Source organism: Diprion similis, chromosome 8, assembly GCF_021155765.1.
Source record: "Diprion similis isolate iyDipSimi1 chromosome 8, iyDipSimi1.1, whole genome shotgun sequence".
NCBI classification, from domain to species: Eukaryota; Metazoa; Arthropoda; class Insecta; order Hymenoptera; family Diprionidae; genus Diprion; species Diprion similis.
Window position 1 is genome coordinate 27,330,603 of NC_060112.1, and position 24,102 is coordinate 27,354,704.

Consider the following 24,102-nt stretch of genomic DNA (forward strand, 5'->3'; position numbering starts at 1 on the left):
AAAATGAATATAAAAATATTTTCACAGCATTTTTAGTAGCATGAATTATTGTGAGAGCCGGTTGGAAGCGAAGTTTCATTAAGGCGCGGGATATCGTTATCATGTTTTCTCTTACATTCAGCTCGCATAACAGTCGGCCAACAACTTGATGTCACCTTCCGGTGTATCAACGCTTGTATAGTATGTACACTCGTCTATCGGAGTATCGTCCAGTCGAGTCAGCTGAAAAAGGCAGTTTAGCTTTTTAAGATCCTCGGGTTTCGGCGTGCGACGCAGTTTATTCTTCGGCGTCTGGAGTTTCGACTATATATTAAAATGCATGGGAACGCGGGAGTATAACGAAACCGGCGATTCCGTTAGCCATTCACAACAGAAAGTAAACGATGCTTTCATTTTTTTTTTTTTTTTTTATCTTGCGGTGAATAGTGGGCGGTCGAGCGGCTATAACCTTGAGAGTATACATATGCATATGTAAATATAATACTATGTAGAATAATTGTAACATGGCATTTCTCACTAGTCGGGTGTAGCGGTCCTGGATAGCTCAGTGGTCAGTGCCGTCGCTCTGCAAGTAAAAGGTCCCGGGTTTGAGTCCCGATACGGTCAAAGTCGTGAAACACTTCGTGAAGTCGCGAAGAATATGAATTATATGAAAAACGGACATGTCAAATCAGAGAAGAAAATAAATTCAAACCGTATGCACAATTTTCGGATGATATTTTTAGGAAATGAATGTGCTGTACACACTTTTGACAGTAATATTTACCCCTCGCTTGAACTATTGTTCTACGGTGCTGACTATGAGCGATATCTCCGACACATCAAACCTGAGTCTACAATGATTGCTGAACCTTGGTTTCAGATTTATCTTTTATACATCTAAATCGCAAAACGTTACTCCTTATCGGAATCGTAGGCAATATCACATCTACTATCAACTTTACTGTGAAATATGGACTAATAGACCGATCTATCTGTCTGAATTATTCATTCGAAGATAAAACGTGATTGCTAGATCCGACCGAGTCTCAAATAGGGGATTCCAAATCCCACTGCACAGAACGTAATCTGCAATACATGTTCTGCAGTACCAGTGGCCACTATTACGAAATGGTTAACATGAACGGATTAATGAATGCAGTAAGCCCCTGGTCTCTAACGAGAAACCGAGGGAGAAACCATTGAATTACTTGCCGGACCCGAAAGTCTACTAGTGCAAATGTTTAGTAATAGTCTTCCTGTGATTTCATACGCATACTACTTTTGATCCTATATGTTTCAACTTTATTTAATTTATGTTGGACGTTTTTAAAGTATCACGGAACGCTATTTTTGACCTTTTTCAACGCCCTACCCTCAAAAATGTTGCGTTACGCGACGAATTGCTAAGATTATGACGGATGCTGAAAATTTCCAAGAAATTGAGATTATAACTCCGTGGACACAGTTGAACTGTTTGGTGATGTAGATACATGCTTTTTTGACGAATAGCCGCGGTTTGACCCCCCCCCCCCCCCCCTCGAGGGCGTTACGTTATACTTGACTGACGTCTTACTTCAACTATTTCTTTTTCTCTTTCAAATCGCATCTCACTATGTAATTTATCATGTATATCAAAAGTCCTGTACTCTTGGGCAATAGATAAACCGTATTCTATTATATTCTTTTCAGTCATAGTCATCAAGGTACAATATTTGGCAGGTGTGGTGATTCCAATTCTTGGCGAACTGTCGGTACTATTGTGGAATTCGATTCAGTGTTCCCGAGGTGTTGAGGACCCACTATAGTTAATCATATAGGTATATCGTAGCAGAAATCGCAGTCAGGTAGGGCAGATAAATGTTATCGCCCTTAAATTTTCGACAAATAATTACTTCCCTAGCGTCAGGGTCAAGGATATTGCCAAGAAGTAAGGGTGAAATTATTGGATAAGTGGCCCGTTATCATGACTGTGCTTTTGTTGATATACCTATAGAGTTAATTATTGATTAATGACAACGAGTGCAACTGACGCAGCCGATTTTACATGAGGCTAGCATAAGTGGCTCTCTTTCAACTTGAGAGTCGGGTGACCAGTATTCAACAAATGATATAATATCCATTGTGGGGATGATATTGAGAATATGATATTGATTATATTTTCTTTACTTGTCCCATTATTAGGATTGTGTTTGCAAATTCGTATAATAATAGCAGTGCAGACCTATAATATACTAGTAATGATACTACGTGATATTCTTTTGTTTATTTTTCGCAGGTGCTCTCAGAAGGGGTAGCCTCGACCCTGGGACCAGAAGATTGTCTCTCGGGACGCCGGCGATACCTCACAGGGCGTCTGATGCCTGTTTGGATCCAGCACACGCTGCCATATTATTCAGGGATTCTCGAGGAGTGAGTATATGCACAGAGTTCAATTTTCTCTCCTTTCGTCTACTTCGATTTGACACACCTCGTGGAGGTTTCCAGAACATTTCTTGATTTCTTAAAACTCGTCGAAAAAGAAAGGTACATCCATGAATCCTGCAGTGGCGTAAGACCGGCGTACAAAGTGATGAAAGAATATTCAAATTTTTGCCCGATACGAAAAGTGGAAGGCAGTGATGTGCGTTACTTTAAGTATATTCTAGTTGGACGGTGTTGACAGGCGCAAATCAATATGGCACGATGAGTATAATACGAATACAGCATGGGTATTGAGATCCGGCGTATTGTATACGAGACTGAAGTTAGTAACGTTGATGTAACGAAATGTCAGGGAAAAATCATTAGCTACTGTGCAATTCCCAAATGACTTTCAAGGAGTAGTACTGTCAAGGCTTCAAAGGTTGTCTTGTATTCCCTTAACACGCTTCAGCGTTAGCCACCAAGGTTATAACTTATATGATACGAGGCAATAGTTGGTAATGAACTGGCGAGCGCGAGATTGAAAATCTTACAATTAGTTCGTTATCACCGATACGGCACTTGCTGTGCAGGGTTGCAGCTAACATAACAATGAGGTAGGATTAACGGGACCCTGCAGCTGCCTCAGAATTCACATGATCCCGGAATACGAGAGATTTGAAGATGAGAACTGATTGCTGTATCAAATTTGATTGTTAAATTTTTATGTCGGTCGTATGTAACGTTCAATTAGACTGCAGCGAAATAAATTAATTCCCTGCCATCTTTTCTATTATCGGCACTTTCGATACAGGCCAATTCAAATTGCTTTCCGTGCATGTAACTACTAACACGGCGTCTCCGCAACTTAATTCATGCGTTTCTCATAATACCTCCATTTATTCATTCTCGAGAAGACGAAAGGGTAACAGTAACTACAGTTCCGTTTCGTAAGAACAGTAATTTCATTTTAGGTGTACCCATTCGACGGTGATTCAGGTACACATAAGGAGGTGGATTCTGACCAATTCAAGGCCACCGGTGTCGTCTGCTACCATATATTCAACCTGCGTAGCAGACGACACCGGTGGCCTTCAATCGGTCAGAATCTGCCTCGGGAGGTGTACGATTGGAGATTAATAAAAATGAAAATTTTCGTTTTCTAGCTTCCTGTGGTGGATCCGTTCCTAGAAAAAGTTTCCATCTCCGATCTTGGTGAGTATTTCAGAATAAAATACCGATATTACAATTAATGGAATATATGGTACCTTCCTTGTCGAAATTCTCATCACCCAGCCCAGCTACTCCATACCTATACTAAACGTGATAGTACGGATTTGGACAATGATGTTGAAACAGGTAATTTTTACCCTGGTCGATTACGTTGGCAATGGAGAATATAAGTCTGTAGCATCGCCGCCGGCCGATCCGCGATCGCGCGCTGCACACTACTGGCTGTAAAATTCTTCATTGCCAGCGTAATCGACTTGCGAACAAATTAGCCGTTTCAGAATCATTGTCGATTTGTGTAGGATACTTGTGACATCCTTTATTCCCAACGGTATGGAATACCGTAGCTGCACACTGGAGTATAGCGACTTCCTGAAAATGTTGCAGGAACTTGATACAACAATAGAATTTACGGTGCAATAACGAATATTAATTTCTTTTTGTTAATCTGTATGTTTATACGTGTCAATTGCTATATGTTTCAAAAGAACGATAATATCTAAACTAAAAGTAAAAATATCCTGTACAAGGTTTTTACACTGTTGTATGTTTTTGTAGAATCTTATGCAAACATTTGCAAACTCGAAGAAATTCTGTTGCTATGACGACAGAGATGTCCCTGCATTCTCGAAAAAATTTTACAGAGAAAAATTAAAGAACAATAAAACTCGGAATTCGTATTGATTGTCTTAAGAGGAATTGGTGATGGTAGAGAGAATCCTGTAAGGACCCGTTCGGATCGACTAAATTGAGACGAATCACCCCATAAATTTCACACGGCAGACTTAAGACTATAGTTTTTTACCGTCCAAAGATCGTCATGTATTTAAGTAGGTAAGTCCTTGGCAGGGTCGTCATATCACCGGATTACCGCCACAACTTGAATTGATACACGAATTGCGAATGCTTTCTCGTGAGTTGCCTGGGAGCGCTATAGGATAACATATTTATACGCCGGCCAAATGTATTTATAAAATAGTCGACAGCCATTTTGTTCACCGCGCAAGCGTCGATGTTTGACATTCTTTCGGTACAGAGGTACACACGTAGCATGTTTGACTTACGCCTCTCCTCTCAAATGGGCAATTAGGCTTCACGTATCAGAGCTCACAAACCATTTTGTTGGAGATATACGAAAATCAGGCCAAGTTCAACAGAAGTTAACAATTGCGAAATTTTTTTATCGACAAACTTATAAGCTTTTTCTCATGCAAAAATGAAATATGCATGATATGCACGTTTGTTTTGTTATGATAGGCGAAGCCCAGTTTTCTTTATGACTTATTGTTAGTCTTGTGGTGAAAGTAGCAAATCTTATCCGCGGGACAGCTCATGTGCAATAAAAAAAAAAATACGATGCTAGTTAAGTTGGAGTCTGAAATATTTGTGTTTCTTATTTTTCAATGGAATACGAGTGGTTCTCTAGCGATGAAAAACCTCGGGAAATTTGACAAAATTGGTGATACCTCTACAGAGTGCGTCAAACGGACGGGTGACCCTTGAATAACTTTTAAACAAATACAGATGTCCAAATGAAATTGTGGAAAAATTTACTGGATCAAAAAATCTAGCTTTTAAAACGGTGGGCAACTCCCTCCCATATTCAAGCGGTGGAAGTGGGGGATAGAGGGAAAATATGAAATGACAAGCCGAGTGGGGTGACAGTTGGGCTGGTAGATCTTATCGGATCCAAAATATTGTTCTAGAAAAAAGTCAATTTTCTTAAAGACAATTTGTGCTGGATCCTGGAGCGCATGCAAAATAGTTGCTAAATACAAAATCCACCTTCCCGATTCCACCCAGCCGCCTTGCCAGAAACACTGACAGCGGTGGAGCAGCTGACAAGCTACAGGCAGTTGCGACGTCTTACGGGGGAAGGGGGGAATCCAGATGGTGAATTTTCCTTAGAACCACCATTTTAGATGCACTTAATGAACGAAGCTCAAAACAAATTTCGAATCATTTTTTGTTTTACTGCCATTCTGAATTGGCTGTATAAATCAAGCTGAAACTTGGTGTGGATATTGTGCTGGAAAAAACTTTCAAACTAGCCTTCTCACGACTCTGCTTGTTACTTAAGATTTTACCCCACCCCCGAGTGTGCGAGGAAATTTCCCACTCTCAAAAATTGGATTTTTTTTCCCTATCCCCCAATATCGTTTGGATGTTTGCGTCCATCCAAAAATTATTCAGCATTTCGTCATTTGTACATATTTATTGAATGCTGAACGCATGAGCCTATAGCGGGAGAGAGCCATCCAGAATACGGGCTGTAAATGATCCTGTAAAGATTCTTACTACGCGAGAAAATTATGAATAAATATTAACAGTTGGGCATAATATAATTATTCATGCGTACCTAACGGTCGTCCACCGACTGATAAAGAGTTGCAAAAATGGACATCGAGTCAGGTATAATGTATAATCGAATTGCACATTTAGATAGTCAATCAAATCGTTAATTGTAATTTTTTTCAATTCTTGTATACTCTGCACAATTTTACTGCACGACGACTTGTATCATCCAGCGTAGTACCAATTAATGACGAAAATCCACTATCATAATGTGGCGTATATCCGTGATGGAACCCAGCATGTATTTTACTCCTGTGATTAGATGCAGTCTGTGTTTAGATCTTCGGGCAGACGGCACTTGAATCGACTCGGATTCAAGTTTCCGTTTTCTAACGAAGAGTAAGGCAACCGTCTCGGCAAAGGAATCTCCATTTGGACCCTGCATCGGACGTTTAGGCATCAGACGAATCTATAGGTGTAGTAAGCGAGACTTTCGCGGAGGGGGAGGGGGCTTAAACAGCTGGGATATATTTTTTGGCATGCAACCCTCCGCGCTTCTGCCTACTGCGCTGCTATTCTCGGCAGAGTTCGGTGGAAGAAAAGAGAGGATCGTCTACCTATTCGCCCTAGCGTCGGGACGGTCAGTCATTCACGATCAACTCGCAAGCCCAGCCGGGAGCTTTGCTTTTCGTGCCCGACGTATAACGGCCGCGTGTTGCAGGCTTCTTAGTTGTGACAGATGTAGTGCGAACCTTCGCTTATTTACAACTTTCGATAAATGGTCAAATACCGCGACAACCGCCAATACACGCGAATAGTAACACGAGCGAGAAGAGTATGGTGGAGAGAGTATCCAATTACCAACACGCACGCGCGCACACACACACACGATATTATGTATTATAAATGTATACTCTGGCCGAACCGTTCATCACTACCTTGTCATACATACATACATACATACATATTGCCTGTACTTGGCACATGCCTATAATTATACGTATATCTCTCCATTGTGCCTCTGGTCAATGCATAGGTGTAATAGTACTGTAGCACCATATCGTATGCTGTACACATTGGCGATATCCTAACTAAACGGACAAGACGCTGTACAGTGCCGGATCAGAATTGAGTATGCTGCATGGGCGGGTGGATGTATGAACACGTACCTATACGTACATGCGTGCCGTTTACCAGATGAAAACTTGTAACTGTACGCGTTACGCCTTGCGCCGGTGCGCGGTGCGTCGTACTAATGCGCATGTACATGCACACTCATACAGCATGAACCTTGTACGCGAATACCAGCGAATACGTACTGTATGCAAAAGCGACGTATTGCAGAATTCGTAGGGTGCAGGGACAAGCCGAGATGTACGTATACTAAACCCGCTACACCGTTAAAAGTATATAGACTACGCAGCTACGCGGGTGTCTATGCGTGTAATTCGCATACATGCACGTACGCCCAAACCCGACGATTTTGATTTCCCACTCGCCAAACTGAACGCCTTTTTAGCTCTTTAAGTTTGAAAAAATCAAAATTGTCACTCTGATTGCTCGGGCGACTAGATAATGTTTCATGCCTGTAATACGTTAACGCATGTATCCAAGTTGAATGTCATAATTAGTGCCAGGATAAACGCACGTTGTATCATCGTGATCTACATGCATCGGTCTCTCTGCCCACCAGAGTTACATTTTTAGGAAGTTGGCTACGCATGTGAACTAGACGAGTTGTAATTGTCGAGTATTTTCTTTCACAGGAACTTCTTGGTATATCGCAGAAGCAAAGATATACATAGAGTGTCATAGAGTATCATTGCACTCGCTGTGTTCATAACCTGCAATTACTGGCCACTGCATAGATGATTTCTTTGCATTATCTCGCACCCGTCAGTCACCGACACTATTTTTATGCTACATACCTATTTGTAGTTAGCTATCGAGAGTCCATAATTTAAATTAGTTTGATATGTCTAGAGCATATTACTTGACTTGCGGTACGGATATTAGAGCTCGAGCGGGATACGTTCTATCGGTTCGCTTGTCAAGACGGATCTCGTATAGTAAGAGTGGCATTGTGATTTTTCGATATGTTTAATATGCCAGAGATTCCGCATTAAACAATAACAATCATCCTATTTCATATAAGGGAATTTCATCAAGGGAAGTTGTTAGATCCAAGTCATGGTTAAACTGTACAAACAGCGGCCCAAGAGAGTGGTTACCACAGGGTCCGATTAGCAGAGCTTCCACCGGTTTACATTTTATGCTAACTTGTATTATTTACTTTTTTGGTTCTACAGTCATTGAGAGAACTAACGCCCGAATAAAGTCGATTCTCACTCACCTCCCCAGTTTTAGCGGGTCAGCTGTATTAAGGTTGGCAGCACTAACGTCTAACTTGGGCCTATATTGAACAACACGCCTGCGCATTTGCTCGATGTATTGCTACGATTGGGTGAAGGCTGCAGTGGGCAATCTTATTTCCGATCCACTTGAACGATGGTGACTGATAATCGATCTTACTCGGATGTACCAAGTGCAAAAATCTCAAGTTTTCGGTCGAATTATATGGAAAAATAAGGAAAGTAGAGACACGGTACTCTGCGGTGCAAGCTTCGGCTTGAAATTAAATTTGCTCTAAATGAATGCGGCACTTGTGAACAATATTGCGTTCGGTAAAACCTGAATTAACCAAATACAGTTCATTCGAAATGCGGATGAATCGGGCTTGCTGCGAAATATTCTTTAATTGTTTTTACTCCTGAGAATCCATTTTACCACCAACAGATTGACCGCATGTACACTTAAGAAGTCTATCGTACGTGTAAGAAAGTGAATTCTGACCAATACTCGAAGACTTTTTCAAACCAGCCTAGAAATAAATATATGTATTTCTTTTTACTGATTCAATGGCGATACAATGGTTACTTCCAATCATTATTATCCAATCAATATATATTATATATTCCAATAATATGGAATCATACTTCTTTCATTCACATGATAGTGTTATGGACACTTGCAGAGTCGATTGACTGTTTTTTAAATCTGAAAAAATATATATCAAATTCGAATTATCCGAGATTTTCATTTACTTGGTTAAAAAACAAAACATAACAAGTTCCTAAATAGAAAAAACAGCAGAAACGTAGAAAAACGTTAAGAATACACATGTCAGGGAGAACAGCTAAACTCCTTTTTTCTGGTCGTACTTTGTGTTTAATTTTGTATTTTTTATAAATATATTTAATCAGCTTCTGAGGAGGGCGGCTCAAACGGCCGAAACGTCAAGTAGGTATTTGACAGTGTTTTCTATTGGAAACCTATGACACCCAGAACCTACATACATATACAAATCATGTATGATTGAATCCCAGGTTAAATAGAGACTAAATTTGGATCTACTGAGATATGTTAATTTTATTCGAGTAAGTCGCTAACGAGATACTTTATCGGCTAGCTGCTCAAAAGTTTTCAAACTTGGACGTGTAAGACAATCAATTTGATTAAACTATATTGGACTGTTGAAACATGATGTTTGAACCGACGAGTTAATCAGAGGGTCACGCACTAATTAACTTCGATCGAGTTCATCGAATTCCCAATTATTAGTCAACTCAAAATTCCTTACTGCAAATGGCTTATTTGTCTATTATAGGGAGAGTTGTGAAGATAGTGATGTAAAAGTCAGGCATTACCCATTACATTGAACAATGTGCATGGGATAAGTTCTCCACTACAAATAAAAAAAAGTTGCGTGTAATGGATAAGTGCTCCATTACAAATGCAAAAAGTAATGTGTAATGGATGCATGATCCATTACTAATTTAAGAAAGTAATGTGCAATTGATAAGTGGTCCATTACAAATTACAAATGAAAAAAAGTAATTTGTAACGGAAATCATTCCGTTACACAATACTTTTTTCTGTAATAGAGCACTAATTCATGACACACTACTTTTGTAATTTCATATGAAGCAGTTATTCATTTTGCATTACGCAATCTAATGTGAAATGAATACAGTCATGCATTATTCACAACTCTGATTACAAGTAGTAATATATAAATTATATCGGAACTAATTAAAATGTAGCTGAGTAAACTAAACGCTAGGGGAATTTCGAGAATATCCTATACGTGATTAAGTGAGTACAGTAGTAATGTCATTGTACGATTTATCTTGGCCGCGGTTTCAAACCATCGAGCAATCAAAACAGTTTGTTTGGTTCAGATTAATCATACATTTCTACCAGCAACTTCTCCTTTACAATGTTATAAGTAGCATAGAGATGGGCGTGGCACTTATGTATGTATGTATTATGCAGCATTTGCTTACACAAATAATCGACTGATGCGTCAGACCGCCTGCAAGACTTGGACTTTTCAATCCGATATCTCGAGGTCATTTTTGTTTGCATAGAATGTCAATTCTATTGACTCGGATGCAAATTAAATTCTTCGAAAATACATATTAATAGGGAAACTATAATGTGTAAGGGATATATATTCAATAACTGCACGTGGGTCTACATATCAGCGTGCGCGTGAGGAAACAGTATAGTATACATATAGCATAGTAATAACCATAATAAAGTAAGAAATGAGAGACGTCATGCAGATAATATTCATAATAAAGTAACGTACGATAATCATTAATCCATTACCTTACCCAATTATACCGATTGTTTATATTTAGGACGATTATTACTTATACAGTTACACATCCACGGAAAGTAAGTTTATTAATGAAATAAAAAGGATTTTACGTGATCAGTGATGAATTTGGTAAGAAATGCTGGCGCTGCATTATTATTCGGACAGTGAAGGTGTTCGTGCGGTGTTAAGGCAGGTAGCGAGTGCATGGTGGAGTCAGGAAGACGACGATCCCGTATACTCGAAGGACCTGATCAAAGAATTCGAAGTAGAGAATCCACCACTCGAAGACGAGCTTGCATGGATTCTCTTCAAAGGTATACTATAAGTGTGATCGTGCAAGGCCGAGTAAAAACCGCATTGCCTAAAAAAAAAAAAAAATTTTTTTGTAATTTTTTTCTCAATCGTTACATGATAGTGAATGGAGAATATTTAACAGTGTATTAGACAAAAGCTCCCCCCGTTATCCCTAAAGGGTACATTATTCCTTCTTTGCTTCGGCACTATACATATGTATATGTAGGTATGAGTTAGGAAACAACATACCTTGTGGCCACTACGATATGTGACGTATACCATACCATACCATACCATACCATGCCACGCGATCACCGTCGGCGCCAACACATGCAAAAGTTTCCGTTGGCAGTCACAAGTCTAATGGTGAATACAGGTCTGGAGACGGCAACGAAATAGTAGGCACACGCAATCGATCCACACATACACACACACACACACACACGCGCGCGCGCGCGCGTATATATATAATGTATATATAAAAATTTTCGCCACTACGTAGCGTTGCTGTTAGTGGATATACAGTAATGTTCATTAATGCCTTCCTCTTCGGAGCAAGAAATAGTTGGTTGCATGAAAACCGTTGTTATCATTCGATTCGGTGTTTCCGACTCGTCGATCTAATGAGAGGGTATCGGTCCAACACGGATCAGTCCTGGAGGTCAACAGTTCTACAAGTTCGTTCCTAAAAATTCGTTTCTCCCGATTCGCTTCCAAAGGTTCGTTCCTACAAAAAACTTCTGTAGAACATATTTTGTAGAACTGATTTCTGTGGAATCGATCCTCCTCCTCCGAAACGAATCTGGAGAAACAAAGTTGTAGGGCCGCTGCTGGTCGAAACGAACCTTCGGAAACGAATGTACAAAAACGAAGTTCTATAGGACCGTCGCCGCTTGCAGGAACAAACTTGTACAATTGTTCACTTGGAGGACTGATCCGTGTAGAACCGGTCTTCTCCCGATCTAATACAGCCGTTCAAACTTCTAATACGTAAATACGAAACTTTGCGAAAACTCTGTGCCTACTGCAGCAATGCGCCGATGCAAATTATCGCATCTCCGTCCGATGAAAATCAATTCTAATATTTAAAAAAATCGACTACACCGTTCCAATTAAGAATAAGATAAAATAAGCTGGACAAACTAGTTGCCCCTACGTAGAGAGTGAATTGACGGCGACCGAATGGTTTATCATCCTAGTATTATTTTGGTAGAGTTACCGCGATGAATGTAACCTAAAAAATTTTGACATCTGCATTTACGAATGTCGGTCGTCCTGAGAAAACAACTGCTCTTGTTCTAGAATTTTAGCGCATGCGCATTAAACCATGCATTCAGTCGTTGCGGATTGTGACTTATCTAGAGAGCGTACTAGCTGTTGCCCTTTTCGAGAACACGCGACCACTCGTCACTCGCTCCCTAAGCGGCCGCTGGATGTAATTACAAATGTGCGTATCGTATATAAATGAAAAACGCAATATACATTAGGTGCGTATACTCTGACACCGGTATAGGGATCTTCTGAAGGTAAAGTGAGATCCTTGCAATATGGTATAGAAAGTCACTTTATGAAAAGCGGCAAACTGAGACCTGGGATGTATCATCGTTTGCGCGGTAAACCGAAGGCAGTTTTACTATATCATCGCAGAGCTACTGAGAGACATTCGTAATGCGTGTGTACGGTGATAGAGACAACTTATTTCATTTTACAAAGCATTCTGTGACAGGGCTTATTATACATGCATATGAAATATCCATGGCATTCTCAGGGAGTTTTACAGCGGCGCCGTAGCGAAGAAACACGGTGATCCCTGAGAATTTTAGATTTTTCAGTGAGCCGTTACATTTTTTCCCAAAAAGTTAAAGTATCCTCTCTAATGCTCCAACAAGTAGTTTAGTTAGTGTGCACAGACGACTGAGCAGAGCTATCACGATGCATTATATACCGCGCAGACAAGCTGTTGTAATTTGCCACGCTATTGCATCGGTCGTGAGGATCAGATCTGCCACGGCCGCGGAAATAAAATGCTTCTCGTAAAATGAAAGTTTGTATTTATGTCGTACCTATTCGCGAGACGAGAATAATGGATAATTGTGTCAAAGAGAGTGAATAATTACCACCTTCCAGAAAGCGCACTGAACTCCCTGAGAATTCTCTGGGTATTCCAAACAATTCAAACGGGATCCCGAAGAAGTTGAAAAAATGCCATAAATGCACAGTTTTTTTTAGGTAATTCGGTTGGATTTTGTTTTCAATTTTTTCTTCCACTGTATCCGTCTCTAATCCAGCTTCGATTGTATATGATAGAACGATAGCGTAACAATCGAGAAATCGAAGGTCCTCTTGACCTCTCCTCACCGCGGTCCTGAAGATTGTTGATAGTATCAACTTATATTATAATTTTTACGCCACCCGCAAAGTCGTAAAACTTTTACCTGAAACGTTTTTGCTTTCAACCTGTAGTACCACACCAGTGCAAATTTGCACCACCTAACGTGGTTGCCATGTAATTACGGGTTGAAGTTCAAGTTTTACCACGCGCACCGCGAATGCATAAACATAGGTATAATATTATGTATATGCGTACAATTACACGTGTTGCATAAATATCCGTTCACTGCGTCTAATAGTGAATAATCCACCCAACTTATATTCCGTTAAACATAACGGCACAAGTTACATTACAGTCTTTCCGCAGTGTAAGACAAATTATCGTCATCAGCATGACCATTATTGTCATAATTATCTGTCATTGCTCGTTAATATATAAAAACGTAACATGTTGCAACGTAATGAGAGAAAGTCAATTGCTTTATATTATCAAATCTTTTGGATTTCAGAGGAAGACGAATCACAGATCTTTGTAAAGTTCTTCAAATTTCATAAATGTTACGACCTGATACCTACCAGTGCCAAACTCGTTGTATTCGACACCCAGCTGCTCGTTAAAAAGGCCTTCTTCGCTTTGGTTTATAATGGTGAGTTAATGATAAATACTGTCATCTATTATCGTTCACGCTTTGCATAGTATACTACATACCTACTGTGCAATATGCGATGTACGTCCGTAGAGTGGTCCTTGGAAGAGGTCACTTTTGAATTTTTCTCGGCTCCGTATAATTCAAAAATAATCCCCTAATTTTTTCAGATTTTTATCTCAACTCTAACCCGTCCTCCAAAGAGGGTGAATTCCATTCCAGCTTTTCAAGCGCGCATAAAACCTACCGAACGGATTTAGATGAAATTTGGTACAGGCGGGTTTTCTGGGTCGCTCATTACGAATCTGAACTCGAAATTATAAAATCCACAATGGTGGATCCCATATGGAAATATCAAATGACTTTTAGGACTCTGGTCCACAATATTGGATCCGCAATTTGAATTTTCAAATTTTGAGTTCAGAATCGTAATCAGGTACGCAAAATAACCTCCTTACCAAAATTCATCTAAATTGGTTGGGTAGGTTTGATGTGCCCCTGAAAGGGTTTCACCCTCTTGGGGCACGGGTTTGAGTTGAGATCAAAATCTGAAAAAATTAGAAAGTTATTTTTTAATTATGTGGAGAGCCGATTTGGGGGCGAGCCGGTCGAGATTCAATAATTACTGTATATCATCATGCAATCGGTGTTTTCTCTGCTATAATAGACGTTTATTTCACATGCATTACATGTATAATAGCTTCCACATTTGAATTTTAATCGTATCCTTATCACGGAAGAAAAATATAATCTAAGGTGCTTTTGATGTAGAGCAGTCTGTTCTCTCCAATTATAGAATCCGTTTGAACCTAGATCCTCACACAAACTGGCAAAAAAAACAATTGTTTCTTTACAACAAACCGGCTTTTTCCATATTCCCGAACTTACTCTTAAATTCGACATTTTTATCTGAAAGCTTGCAAATTTTCACCCAAAAACTCATTTTTTCGAGCGATGCTGATAATAAGATTATGGCAGGAGTTATACAATTTATTTTCTAAAGCAGGACAGTTTTTCTATTTCGTTATATCATTTTTACTTTATTCACACTTGCAACAGAATGACGTCCTCTTACACTTCTAGAAATGTAATTCGCTACAAGTTGGGGTTGTGCGATTAATCGATCAATCGTTTTTTTCCATTAAACGAAACATATGTTTTTTTTCGATTAATTGATGAATCGAAAAAAATAATGATCGAAAAATCCGATTAATATCCATTAATCGGCCGTGCGAATGATCAAAGTCTACGATTAATCGATGAATCGGACAGCCTTAATTTTGCACAGAAATATATTTTTACAAATTCAGATAATATGAATATATTTTGTTACGTATGTTAATAAACTAAAAATCTGTAGCTGAGACCAAAAACATGTTGTGCTTCATAAAATGAATTGTAGCTTCCGCCATCATCCCATATCCAGCATCTTCCGAAAAATTGAGTTTTTTATGTGAAAAAACATTCCAGATGAAGATATCAAATTAGAGCCGAAGTTATTGTACATTGAAAAAAGAAAATGTTTCTTTGGCTTGGTGGTTGGTGAGGATCTAGCCTACAACAGACTTTTCTAGATCTAAAACTCATTGGATCATAAGTTATATCAATGCTAAGGATAAAGTCTAAATTTGAATGTAGAAATTAATTTTTTCAATGTTAAAAAATTTATGAACATGTTTCTCTTCAACCGTAAGAACCAGAGGTCTAAAAGTTTCAGAATCTTCGCATCTTAGCACTTACTACAAGATGATATAATAAAATTTCTGAAAATTCGGAATTTTGGCCCCGAAATGTTTACTAATAATTGGTGGAATGGGCCGTATGAAACCGCCCCTTTTATGTATGTTGTTTCTGTGAAGTATGAAGACTCTTTTCAAAACATTTTACATTATATCATGCTATATATATTCAAAATAAAGACACTGCAAATCCGATTATTTTGACACCTGATTAAATTCATCCCACCGTCTCTCCGATCGAACAGCCTCACCGTACCTGGAATATCGTATTATCGCATATGTATGCATGGGTACACGAATATGTTGCAAAATGCGATTCTTCCAATTCGTTTCTAGTATCTGAAATCCGGTATAGTATATTAATATTTTGTGCAGTGTCAAGAATTAAAAGTATGTAGCTAATTATTGAGACCTTCACTAAAATTAAGTTGTAAGTTATAATGTAATTATTACTTGAACCGCAGGTGTAAGGGCGGCTCCGTTGTGGGACAGTTCTCGGCAAGAGTTCGTAGGAATGCTGACTATCACAGATTTCATAAAAATTCTCCAAATGTATTACACCAGTCCATCCGTTACGATGGATGAACTCGAAGAACATGAACTCGATACTTGGAGAAGTAAGTGTTATAAATATATATATATATATATATATATATATATATATATCTGCATATGCTGCATATTGATGTCCACCATATTCATATTGGATTCGCCACTTCAAATTTTGAAAATCCAACAAACTTTCGTAGTATTTGGTACCGTTTCGAAAGTAAAAATGAATTTTTACCAGAAAACAAGCATTTTATTGGTGATTGTTTATTGATAACAAATGAATTAACACATTTTTCGAGTGAAATAAAGTTTCTAAGCAAAGGTGGAGGTACATTAAGCCTGGAGACTAAAAAACCTGATTCGAATTGCTGGAAAGACGTTTCAACACCCAAAAACTAATAGGATCAAGGTGGGTCACTGGGTGACTCGGTGATCCACCATGACGGAAAGGGTCAAACACATTTGAAGAGACGCGTGATCTATTATACCATGTTTAACAATTCAGTAAAATTTCTCGAAATTGCTTTAATAAGTGTGAAAAAGTTATTAATTGTAAATGGCCCAGAATTGTCGTTATTCCACGTAACATTCGGTAAATTTTTCACCAAACTGCGTATTACTGATTGACCAAAGTGATACTTTCAAGTAACCTGTTTCGAGATTCCTTCAAAATCATTCAATCCATTTACCGTAGAAGTTCTGAAGGATCAAGTTCATCCGCTCGTCAGCATTGGGCCAGACGCATCCCTGTACGATGCTATTCGCACCCTCATCAAGAACAGGATCCATCGTTTGCCCGTCATTGATCCTGACACTGGAAACGTCCTATATATACTGACACATAAGAGAATACTCAGGTTTCTTTTTCTATACGTGAGTATACATTGGTGAATATATAATAAAAGGCGAGGGGCTGGTCACTCGCAAATTCGGCGGCTCAACGATTTCCAAAAGGAATCGATTTCTTGTGATTTCGACTGCGATTTCTGTGATTTCCGAATCAATGAGATTACCTGCGATTTTGTATGATTTCTACTGATTTCAAATCTACCGTTTGATTCAATCAACCACAACAAATTTTATAATATAGAAAGATATATGACAGACACATTATTTGGCTCGTGATCTTCGCATTTCCCTAACAATTTCTATTTCTTATTCATTAACCTTTTTACTGAGCAACCTTAGCTTGCTTAGCAAAAATGTTGTAAAAAATTTTAAAAAGAAAATAATAAATCTTGCTTTAACATTAATTTCAAGGTACTGTTTACGATATTTAAACTGTCAAGCTTGTTTTAGATAGTTTCTTGAACATTACTTTATGAATTTAATGATTATGTAAAAGAAAATTATGGTAAAACTTGAAAAACTATGAAATTCACCATGAACGCTAATTTAACCTCGAATAACTTTTAAACTAGTAGATTTATCGAAAAATTATAAGAGACCTTTTTTGTCGAGCGTTTAATTTCCTACAAGAATATGCATCGATCGTTGCTGTATTGTTGTTTATTTTGAAGATAAAAAATTAATTCCAAAAAGTACAAAAATCCCATGTTATTTAAATGGGAAATGTAACCTGATTGTGGCATGCACGGTTTAAAATGAATATTAGGAGCTTTTTTCGCATCATATTTTTTTAGGGCAAAAACTTAAACTTTATGGGGCGGCAGCTAAAAAAAAAAGGCCAACTTGGGAAATAACGGACACCTTATACATAGACTTCGGATAAATGAATAAAAATGCTTGCTTGCTTGGAAAGTGGATGAGTGATTTCCAGTAATTCCCAAAATCATTTAATTTTTCTGGTCATTCCCCATGATTTCGTATACATTTTGAGAAATCGTGAAGAAATCAGAAATCATGCGATTCGAGCGATTTCTAGCAACTTCTAGCGATTCACTGTCTGATTTCGGATGAAATGGTTCAATGATTCCTCAAGTGACCAGCCCATCGATAATAAATGTCTAATTTTAATTATTCCAGTCGAACATCTCGAAAACCAAGTGTGTGAGTGAAAAATGTTTCAGACAAAAGCTGTAAGGTTGGAAAGGCGAAAGAAGACGAGAATGTGAGATTTTCCGTAAGTGAACCAGCCGAGGTTAGATGAAGATCAACTTGGCTTTTTTTTAAATGGAACAGTATACTTTTTTCATCGGCATTTGAAAGGACATCAAAACGCACCGCCTAAAATTGACTGGTGATGAGATACGAACCAGTCAAGTTGCCAAGGAAGGTTCCTGTCGTACTTGGTTCATGAGTTCGGCATCTAAGCAGGATGCACAGAGGCCCGCTTCCACAGGGGCAGCGACGTGAAAGCTCGCGTGTGACCCCCTTTTACCTTTTTTTTCTAAATATTTAGATTTTTTTTCAAGTTTTACCTTTAATTTTCTATATTATTTAATTTTTTAAATTTGTTTTTCAAATTTTTTAGTTCAAATCTCTATTAATTCAAAATTGTCTTATTTCAACTATTCTTAAAAGAATGTTTGTTTATTTTGTCAGAAATTCTGAAAATAAAACTTTATTTGTAAACCGCATTTACGATAGCAAATTACGTACGATTATAAATCACTTCAATAAATGTTCGAAAACATTTCCGCGCACTTCAATGCGCCGTTGAGCTCGCGTTTCAAATTGTCCGACTGTGAAACGCGTTAATAATTCAATTGTTTGCTATCGTAAATACGGTTTATGAATAAAGTTTTATTTTTTAAGTTTCAAACTTGAACTCAACATTTTTTTTTAAATAGTTGCAATAAGAAAATATGGAATTGATAAAAATTGAAACTGAACAATTAAAAATACAAATTAAAATATTAAATAATTCAGAAAATTAAAGAAAAAACTGAAATTTTTTTTTAATATTTAGAAAAAACGGGGAAACGGGGGCCACAGTGCGAGCGTTCCTGTCGCGGTCAGATGCACGCTTCTGCGAATTTAGCTTAATATGCAAAACTCATGAACCAAGTACGACAGGAACCTTCCGTAGCAACGTCACTAGCTCATTCGAGCTTAGGCGGTTCTTTTGTATGTCAATAAAAAAATATACTAATATAAATATACTATTCAACTAAGAAAATAAATAAAAAATAAAAAAAAAACACTCAGTTGACCTACATCTGACCCTCGCGGGACCACTTACGGAAAATCTGACACTGTGGTCTTCTTTCCCCTTCGAACCTTACAACTTTTGTCTGAAACGTTTTTCACTCACACTTTTGGTTTTCGAAATATTGGACTGGATTGATTAAAATGAGACACCCTGTTTGTATGTTATGTGTTTCGCTATTAGAGGTTATGGCATTCCACCCGTTTCTCATGCTCGTAAATACGTACATCGGGAATCATATGAAAAGCCATAAAGTACTGTAGGACGATTTTTATGTCTAATTTATACTGACTTTCGCTCTAGATTCACGAGCTCCCACGGCCTTCCTTCATGAATAAAACACTGAGAGAGCTCAGGATAGGTACGTTTGAGAACATAGAAACAGCTACCGAAGAAACTAGCATAATCTTAGCGCTCAAGAAGTTCGTCGAAAGGCGAGTATCGGCGTTGCCGATCATAGACAACGATGGAAAATTAGTCAACATCTATTCCAAGTTCGACGTTATAGTAAGCAATTTATTTTCACATTTAACTCCATCATGATTTTGCTCAAGTTTAGCCAGATTCTTTTTATTTTTCAACATCACTCACAATCGCTTTCTATTACAGAATTTGGCGGCAGAAAAAACTTACAATAATCTAGATGTTTCGTTACGAGATGCCAATGAACACAGAAACGAGTGGTTCGAAGGGGTGCAGAGTTGCAAGCTTGATGAAACGTTATTTACTGTAATGGAAAAAATTGTACGAGCTGAGGTAAATAGTGGAATTGTGTTGAAATTAGTCCTCACTGTAATGTATGTATGTATGTAGACAATATGAAATCTAATTGGAATATTTCTTTCATTCCAGGTCCATCGACTCGTCGTTGTAGACGACGATGATAAAGTGATCGGTATAATTTCTCTATCTGATCTTTTATTATACATCGTCCTCAGGCCTTGTGGTAATAATGGTTCATTCACCTAATTTTTTTCCCCCAATAATTCTTATGAAAGTTCATACACATCGCGTGTTCTGACTAACAGTACAATTCTCTATTCCAATCAAATTTCTGGTGAGTTATTGCCGCTAATTTATTGGAACGGGTGATTAAGTGTGTTCTTCAATTTTCTTCTACCCATTTGTCAAACCCTATTTAACGAAGCAAGGCTGATTCATGCTATGCAGACTATTTCTGGCTCATGGTATCCTACATTATCCTAAACTTCTCACAGAATATCGAGATGAAATTTTTTTATACTACATAGTTTCGGAGTAACAAAAAATTTTCTGAAAAAAATGATTCACATTACATATGGTCTATAGTTATTAGTGATTCAAGGTTCTGTTATAAAATCTCTCAAGTTACATAATATTCGAATGGCCGTAATGGCCACAATTTTTAATTTTCATGCTCAAAATTTTGTCTAACACACGTCTACAAAATAGGCACAATTATATTTGTAGAACGTATGGATCTGTGTAAATGGTAGCTGGGTATCCTAATACAATTTTCGTACAAATGTAAGACTGCAAGATGAAAGCGTGATTCGCATGATGCGAAGAGCGTTGCGTGCACATACATGTATTTTACCACTGTAAGTGCATAGCTACAGTCATCATATAGGTTAGCATAGTTTAAACCAGATTTTCAACTTGCTTGCCACAGGCGATGACGACGGTGGCAGTAACAAGGATAGTTCATTGTCCTTACGGGATAAAGATTCTGGAACGTCGAAAGAACCAAGTTTAGCGGCTTCCGAGGTCTCGCTCGTTGATCATGGGGAAACCGAGGGAGACGAGGAGGGTGATAAAGCAGATAATAACGTAACAGCAGCATTAGCAGCTACTGCTTCAAAAGAAGTAGTAACCCGAAGAATACCTAGCCCCCCGCTCAGTCCAACGGCATCTGATATTTCGGACCACTTATTAGTAACCCAATCTCAGGAGCCAACGTGGCGAGAAGTAACAGTTTCCGGAGGCGAATAACGACATCCTAGTTAGTCTCGAGTTGTAAAGTAACTTATGTAAAGCATTATTTTCTACATCCTAAGCAACCTCACCCACTCGTCAAGGAATATCTAACTAAAAAAAAATATAGTGATCACGATGCTTTTGCGACAATGTAGGTACACCTTTACTCTCCGGAGAGTCATCACAGAGAGTCTGAGTGAAGTTTCTTATGTATTCTACAAATATGTCCAGTTATTCGTTTTATATCCAATTCCAATTGAACAACTCAATTCGTATTTCGCATCAGGCAGTTGAGTTTAATTTTATAACATAGTATAATTATCATCGTACACTCAATGATTTGATTAATTTTCACTGTTAGGCTTGAAACTCGCGCCAATTGTAACTATCAGCATACTGTTTTGTACATCTAGAAAAGACCGTAAATGATTATTTGACATGCATAATAATATTGTATAACATTATGATTGTACGAGGTAAAAGTAAATGAAAAAACAAGAAATTAAACACTAGTAATTTGTGATACTTCGAGAGGGTTTACTTAATAAATAATGCAAACCTTTGCCTTCCGCGAGTGATTTTCAAAGTCAGAAACGGGTTTTTAAAAAAAAAATGTTACCGTACGAATATATTCGGGGTGTTGAAATGAAAATCGAATTGTTCGAAAAATTTCAATTGTTCGTGATTTGAAGTTATTTGCATACCCCTAGAATACATGTACACAAATAATGATGATAATAATAATAACAATAATAATAATAATAATAACAATAACAAAGAATAACAACACCATGTGTAAATATATATTATAAATTACTATATTAATAAGTATGAAATGAATTTAAATAATGAAATATGATTAGAAGCTTATGTCAGAAGCCAGGCAACTTGGAATGATTCTGAGAAAATTTCTGAGCTTCTGGTAAGCCACACAGTTTTGTAGGACATTGCAGAAATTATAAACATCAATAAAGCCGCCAAGTACAACAATTTTTTACTAGTATTTGTTGTGAAATCAAAAGTGAAAGTCAATCCCTAATTAGATCTCCAACAAGTTCAGGCACGTTATTGCTTGTTGTGTCATTAATAATAATCCCGGCGCCGTGCCGACACGACTTTTTTTTTCCAATTTCTCAAAATACCGTGGCGAAAAATGAAAATATCCGTTGGCTACCGTTATTTGATTTCCTTGATCGATAACGGCGATTCATGTGCGCGTGGGAATCAAAATCGGAGAATCGTCAACCGAGCGCAATTCAGTTGCTGATCGTCGCATCGTTGCAACTTGAGCACATACGTACAAGAGAGAGAACACGGTTTCTCTTTTAAGTCCACTTGCCGCATTGACCGCGATAGTCGATTGAAAATATAACACCAGAAAGCCGTGTAGATACATGGATAGTTGTCAGCTGGCTAAGTAGACTTGCGATTCTTTTTCGTCTCTTCCCTTTTTCTGACTACCGGTTTCTTTCAAGAACTCACGTTCCACGTTCACTCCAACAAAGTTGATTGTGATCTACTACCAGGTCAGAAATAAGGTTTGCAGCACTGGCGTCTTACTTACGGCCGTTGAATAGCACCCGCTGTATCTTCTGTTCAATTCGCCGTTGCGATTGATTACAGACTGTCAGAGCCAACCATATACATCTGACCCACTAAAACGGCAGGGGTCTGAACCAACTTTACTCGGGTGAACTTACATTGAAGGTACAGTGCTGGTAAAATTCATGGGCCAGGTTGGTTGAAAACCTTTATAGCTTGGCGTCGTGCACCAGCATACAATACAACATTACGGTGTCACTGACAAAGAGTGTACTATGTCGAAATCGATTGCTTACAAATAGTACTTCGATTACAACAGGTAATGAAATGTAACACATTTGGTATTGACGATTCAGTCGGGACAACGTTATCTGGCATGTTAAACACAGCGACCATCTTAAATCCTCTTGCTTTATATCCAACATTTGAATAGTTCACTGGCAACGTTGACTGAAGATATACCTGCATATCAAGCCTCACAAGGGGAGGGCCAGGAGGGCCCTGACTTGTTCTCACAGATTTGATCAATGTTCAACATACGCGTAGTACATCGATCGCACTTCAACGGTTGCAAGCGGTACGTTGGACCCGCTTTTCAGAAAATCAGCTATGAAATGAACGTTGCTCAGCTAGCGCTCGGTCTCATGAGTGCGGGATTGTGATTTCATGTCCGGCTGCTGTGTTCAATCATTGTTTGGACGAAAAGAAGAACCCAATTTTTCATTTTCATCACCTCTCATGCATTAACTCGAGATTATCAATGCAGGTATTTTATACTTTATCGCTGTCAATTCTACTCATCTACAATTAAATATGTATACCTATGTATTTAAAAACGCTATTATGCTGGATCTAACAAAGAGGAATATTTGAATGGGAAAAAAATCGAGATTGTAAAAATATCATACACGAAAAAATTTATTCGATATTTATATGTACACATTGTATGCCTTATTATAGTATAGTGATCCGAATACTAATTCGCCGCTTCTTTTGTATTTGTAATTGACTCAAACTTATCCTGATGTGCTACTGCATGAATCAGGGGGGTATTTATCTAGAAGAAAGTGAAGCAATAACACTGGTCTGCCGAAATTTTTTTTTTTTTGTTCTTATTATTGTGTGTAATTGTAATAGATTTGAGGTTTTATAAAGTTGAAAGGTTAAATACTAAAATCTTCAAAAAACCTATCTATAAGTATAATTCTACTTATTTTGTAGTTCTCTTTCTTTTTGTACTGCGTGACATGCAGTCACAATGAGAACTCCGCAGGGCCATGCATTGTTGTGAGAACAAGGTTAGGCGATATCTTTCTTTTTCGTTCTATCAGTTCGAACTGGTTTTGTATGTACAGA

At 38.1% G+C, this 24,102-nt stretch overlaps 1 protein-coding gene across 4 annotated transcripts in view; it reads left to right on the forward strand.

The window, feature by feature from the left end:
- Positions 1–21,805, forward strand: part of LOC124409825 (dentin sialophosphoprotein) — a 65,733-nt gene extending 43,928 nt beyond the window's left edge. For 3 of the 4 annotated variants that reach the window (XM_046887701.1, XM_046887702.1, XM_046887700.1), the window contains 9 exons: positions 2,258–2,391; positions 3,549–3,597; positions 13,708–13,845; positions 16,049–16,201; positions 16,831–17,009; positions 19,552–19,755; positions 19,858–20,004; positions 20,101–20,194; positions 20,900–21,805. In XM_046887701.1, the coding sequence (XP_046743657.1) occupies positions 2,258–2,391; positions 3,549–3,597; positions 13,708–13,845; positions 16,049–16,201; positions 16,831–17,009; positions 19,552–19,755; positions 19,858–20,004; positions 20,101–20,194; positions 20,900–21,219 (1,418 nt within the window). In that variant the 3' untranslated portion in view covers positions 21,220–21,805. The remainder of the gene's footprint in view (positions 1–2,257; positions 2,392–3,548; positions 3,598–13,707; positions 13,846–16,048; positions 16,202–16,830; positions 17,010–19,551; positions 19,756–19,857; positions 20,005–20,100; positions 20,195–20,899) is intronic. The other variant, XM_046887703.1, reaches the window with a different exon arrangement.
- The last annotated feature ends 2,297 nt before the right edge of the window (positions 21,806–24,102 follow it).